This window comes from Oncorhynchus tshawytscha, linkage group LG13, assembly GCF_018296145.1.
Source record: "Oncorhynchus tshawytscha isolate Ot180627B linkage group LG13, Otsh_v2.0, whole genome shotgun sequence".
NCBI lineage: Eukaryota > Metazoa > Chordata > Actinopteri > Salmoniformes > Salmonidae > Oncorhynchus > Oncorhynchus tshawytscha.
In genome coordinates this window covers 9,773,203-9,779,047 of record NC_056441.1, presented here as the reverse complement: position 1 = coordinate 9,779,047, position 5,845 = coordinate 9,773,203, and the positions used below count along the sequence as shown (strand labels likewise).

The following is a 5,845-nucleotide window of genomic DNA, read 5'->3' as shown; positions in this document are numbered from 1 at the left end:
AAGCAATCAAAATGTAACTTTTGAGTGTCAAGGAAAATGTATGGAGTAAAAAGTATGTAGTGTGTATGTAATGTAGTGTAGTGAAACTAAAAGTTGTCAAAAATATAAATAGTAAAGTACAGATACCCACCCAATAAACTACTTAAGTAGTACTTTAAAGTATGTTTAAGTACTTTACACCACTGGTGTAGACCAACAGTGAAATGCTTACTTAGGGGCTCTTACCAACAATGCAGAGAGAATAAAACATAAATAATATAAACATAATAACACGAGGAATAAATACACAATGGGTAACAGATAACTTGTCTGTCTCTATAGACACAGGGTACCATTTTTAGTTTGGCAGAGGGAAAATGCACTGCCATTCTGGCTAAAGCATCTATCATAGGTAACATTTGGAGTGCCATAACCATCAATGTAGTCCGCAATGCCTGCGTAATAGTCTACTGTAGGACTAATTCAAATCAATTGCATCGAGTTGGCTCTTGTTGCAATGACATATATTCCCTTGATGTTGGATGTCTTCAAGATATACTTTAGTTCGAATTATTCGGTTAATCACAAATAAATATATCTATTATATGTATATTGAATTATATATATACTCATTATAGTCAAGTAAGTCAGAACTTAACGTCTGTGGTTAACATTTAAAATAATTGTAGATGATCTCTCGAGGACTGGCGATGTCAAGCTCATCTATCGATACTTTATCTCCATCTAGTGTCCCAGCAGCGCATTTACCTCTTCAGTTCCCCATTCAGAACTTGGCTTGCGCCGTCGCCCGCCAACCGGTGTCTCCATCCCTCCCTCGGAATCGAGGAATTTCTAAGTTCTTATCTTGGTTTGCACGTTGCTTGTCGGTGAATATTAACAAACAGCATTGTCTACGAATAAGCCAAAGGACCAACTTGTTTACACGCGACTGAAGGGGAGAGGGGGGGAGGAGGTGAGTGCTTGGTATATAAAGTACAGAAGGCAGACGTGGATCCACTGACAGAACAGTGCAAGTGGTATGCTTTTGCGCTCCTTCGTAAAGAGGTAACTTGTATCCAAACTTACGCAGTTGCCACTGTGTCGCTTTTTGGAACTTTTTGCTTGACCAAGGAATATTCAATTTTGTGAAAAGGTTATTCTTTCTGGACTGAAGAAATATCAAGATGGATTTAAGAATATTTTTCTCCGTGTTGTCAATTGTGTACTCTGGAATTGTACAAACAGGTAAGATCTTGCAACGAGACTCATGTTTTGTTAGCCTAACTCTTGAATAGGCTATACATGTGTGTTTCAGTATTTCTTTCAACATAAACGGTCAAATCAGTGTAAGTATAATAAGATAATAGTAGATAATGAACAATATAATAATATAACAATAAATAATAATCCTAAATACTCGAATCCCCTGTGAAGTCATATAAGTAACCTATTTGATTATTAATTGTTGTGATATTGTTATAATATTATATGTGTGAACATTATGAAGAAAAGGATTAGGTTGTCAAACTTATAAGCACTGCGTTTTAGGCATTTGACTGTGCAAACAGGTGGCTAGGTTACTGCAGCAAGCCATTGACATTCCAAGTATCCCGTCATAACATTATATCCATATGCAATTTCTGTCAAAGATTCAATATTGGTTATAATTAACATGCCATGGTACTTTCTCCTTCACAGTTACATCTGCCCCTATGGGAAAAGAAACAGCGGTAGCCACCCCAGCCCCCCCGGTGCCAGTGCGCCACATCAGGAACAAGCGATGCTCCTGCGCAACGTTCCTAGACAAGGAGTGCGTTTACTTCTGTCATCTGGACATCATATGGGTCAACACGCCTGAGTACGTCACTTTTCCAACCGATTCTATCGGTTCTATTCTATTAATTCCATGTAATGTAACTGGCTGGCTTGGTTACAGTTGGCTAATGATTTCGTTCATGTATTTAGGCGCGTGGTTTCCTACGGACTGGGCAACGCATCTAGAAAGAAGCGCGCAATCAAGGATCCCGAGGTCTCCCAACAGGACCCTCGATGTCAGTGCGTCAGCGAAGATGACGGCACGTGTATAAGATTCTGTCAGCTGGAAAATCACCTCAGGTATAACACGTTGCAAAATATTAACACACCACTTTATTTAGTTCTAACTTGTCAGAACCTATTTGCATAATGGCATTAGCCTGCTATGTGGGGGTAATTACGCGTGTTCCATTCCATTACTGCAACGTGGATGTTGGAACATTGTAGCTTTTACACATTACGATAAATACATCACATTTTGTGTTTGGTAGCATTATATCAAATATACGTCTCTATTTATCTTGATGATCTATTCAGTTCGATTCTCATTTGAGCTGCTGCCAACAACGCGAATCACCGTAACCTGTGTGAACACGTTTACACGTCGTCGTGTTATTTTTTCCCTTAAATGTTGCGAAACCATAAGGATTCATGGAAAGTCGACTCAATGCTCATGTATTGTACACGTTCGCTCTTTCTTTCTTTAGATACGGGACAGCAGCAATGATCCGTCGCGTGCCAGACACCGTGATCCGTCCCGTGCCAGACACCGTGATCCGTCCCGTGCCAGACACCGTGATCCGTCCCGTGCCAGACACCGTGATCCGTCCCGTGCCAGACACCGTGATCCGTCCCGTGCCAGACACCGTGATCCGTTCCGTGCCAGACACCGTGATCCGTCGCGTGCCAGACACCGTGATCCGTCCCACCCTTGCTGAGTATGCTTGGAGGCGGCAGTGCAAACTCAAGCTGGCAGCCAAAACGTCTAGGATTCAAAGGTAAGAGAAACCACTCTGCTGAGACTGAAAATAAACAAAGCAACAAACATCTTCTTAGTATCTTTTCTTTATGTGGGAGATGTGATATGGAATTTACACACCCAGACTCAGACTACCAAGACATGTATCAGCCCCAGGTATCATTGTGTTTAGAAACCTAACTCTCTCAGAGACTGCTCTGTCACATCTCCTTTCACGTATCATCATGTTTAGAAACATAACCCCAGTCAGTCTGCTCTGTTAGAAACATAACCCCTGTCAGTCTGCTCTGTTAGAAACATAACCCCTGTCAGTCTGCTCTGTTAGAAACATAACCCCTGTCAGTCTGCTCTGTTAGAAACATAACCCCTGTCAGTCTGCTCTGTTAGAAACATAACCCCTGTCAGTCTGCTCTGTTAGAAACATAACCCCTGTCAGTCTGCTCTGTTAGAAACATAACCCCTGTCAGTCTGCTCTGTTAGAAACATAACCCCTGTCAGTCTGCTCTGTTAAAAACCCCTAACCCCTGTCAGTCTGCTCTGTTAGAAACATAACCCCTGTCAGTCTGCTCTGTTAGAAACATAACCCCTGTCAGTATGCTCTGTTAGAAACATAACCCCTGTCAGTCTGCTCTGTTAGAAACATAACACCTGTCAGTCTGCTCTGTTAGAAACATAACCCCTGTCTGTCTGCTCCCCTGTTAGTCTGCTCTGTTAAACATAACCCCTGTCAGTCTGCTCTGTTAGAAACATAACCCCTGTCAGTCTGCTCTGTTAGAAACATAACCCCTGTCAGTCTGCTCTGTTAGAAACATAACCCCTGTCAGTCTGCTCTGTTAGAAACATTAATAACATGGAAACATATAAGGTAAATTGCTGAGCATGTCTGTTTGACTGCACCATGACAGGTTAGGCCAACCTTGTGGTTTTAGTTAGTTAGGATGTTGACAACTGATTGACGTCAATGCAAATCACAATCAACATTACCTGAATTACACTGTATTAATTAATATTAGCCCCTGAGAGGATAAATAAAGTTGTTTGAGTCTGATCATTGGTGTGTAACAGGTCTCTCCTCTTTTTCTCCAGGGTGAAACACAGAGACCACAAAGCAGTTCGCCCCTCAGCTCTAAGGGCCACAGTGAAAGCTTGCCTGCTGCTGGAGAAGTGGATGGTGAAACAACGACACAAGCCAAGAGAAGGGAGATGAGAAGAGAGATGAGGAGAGAGATGAGGATACACAGGCGCACCTTGTGGGAGATGTCCACATACTCTGTCACACTCACAGAGGGTAGAGATCCATCCATCTCTTTCTATCCACCTGCCATTGGGGACTCATATGCTGTGGTCCCTGGAGATGCATTGGATTCTCCACAGGAAGCCTGCCACTGGACCCCCATGTTGGCTCAATGGTGTGCGTCATGAAAGGGGATGAATGACTGTGCTGGTGGGTGCCGCGTCCAGTATCTCCACTGAACGTGTCCCTCTTCATCAGTGAGATGCAGACGGTCGGAGATACAAGCAGGAGAAATCAGAGGAACAGGTGTCAACGTTACTGACACCACATCCTAAAGACAAGGATGGACACTTGATGGTCCTCCCATGTTACTGTCTGTGGACACACCCTTTGGACTTCAACTGCAACCTTCAAACAGAACTTCAGATCATATCTGATGACTTGAATGACTGAAACTTGAATCTCTACATTCCTTTGACTGTCACTGAGTTTGAGACACCGGGCTACTTTACACAACGGCGTCAGAAGCACTGTTGCTGCTAGCCTGTCCAAAGCTCTTGTGTCTGCTCTTTTCAAGAACATGTTGGATTCAAAGGAGATCACAATCTCATAGACTTATTGAATTGACTCTGTGGCCCGGCATAAGTAACTCAACAGATTGATTGCAGGTGTTGTCATAGTTTGACTGAGGTTTCTCACCTTTGACAGACCTAACCTTTCCAAATGATTCATTAGAACTTGGGAGTTTTCTGCTAATATTGATTTCTGTCTCTGTTTGTCTGAGATTTCTGTATACACATTGTATAATAATGAATCACTATATATTTAATACACATTGTATAATAATGAATCACTATACATTTAGTACACACTGTATAATAATGAATCACTATAAATGTAATACACATTGTATAATAATTAATCACTATATATTTATACACATTGTATAATAATTCATCACTATATATTTAATGCACATTGTTCTGTCCCTGTCTTATTTATTGCATTCATTTATAGTCATATTGGCCCATGATATGATAATATGTTGTATGTCATTTCTGTGAAATAATTTTGTCGCCAAGATAGTTTTGGCAAAACTTAGGGAAATAAATTGTCACACTTATTTAAAATGACTTTACCTATCTGTCTGTTACACACTCACAAACATTATATTTCAACTCACTTCAATTCAATTCATTCATATTGATAGATCTTTACTGTCCCCGAAGGGCAATTTGTTTGCACACAAAAACACAAAGTGTCTAAGTGGAATTATTTGCATCAAAAGTTTAATGATTTCAGCTCAAAAATGACAGTTGGAAGTGATGATGTCACAACGGAGAGCCTTAGAATGTTGACAAATCCTCATTTTAACGGATGGAGTGATCTAAACAGCAGCTGTAGATATGCTGTGGATATGTTGTAGATATGTTGTAGATATGTTGTAGATATGTTGTAGATATGTTGTAGATATGTTGTAGATATGCTGTGGATATGTTGTAGATATGTTGTAGATATGTTGTAGATATGTTGTAGATATGTTGTAGATATGCTGTGGATATGTTGTAGATATGTTGTAGATATGTTGTAGATATGTTGTAGATATGCTGTGGATATGTTGTAGATATGTTGTAGATATGTTGTAGATATGTTGTAGATATGCTGTGGATATGTTGTAGATATGTTGTAGATATGTTGTAGATATGTTGTAGATATGTTGTAGATATGTTGTAGATATGTGTAGATATGTTGTAGATATGCTGTGGATATGTTGTAGATATGTTGTAGATATGTTGCAGATATGTTGTAGATATGCTGTAGATATGTTGTAGATATGC

General features: G+C 40.3%; 1 protein-coding gene across 1 annotated transcript; it reads left to right on the top strand.

The window, feature by feature from the left end:
- Nucleotides 1-822: 822 nt before the first annotated feature.
- LOC112236432 lies at nt 823-5,454 on the top strand. Its single transcript, XM_024405021.2, has 5 exons — nt 823-1,224; nt 1,678-1,837; nt 1,945-2,094; nt 2,502-2,792; nt 3,860-5,454. The coding sequence occupies exons 1-5, from the start codon at nt 1,164-1,166 to the stop codon at nt 3,978-3,980; spliced, it is 783 nt and encodes a 260-aa protein (XP_024260789.2). The 5' UTR covers nt 823-1,163; the 3' UTR covers nt 3,981-5,454.
- Nucleotides 5,455-5,845: the final 391 nt, after the last annotated feature.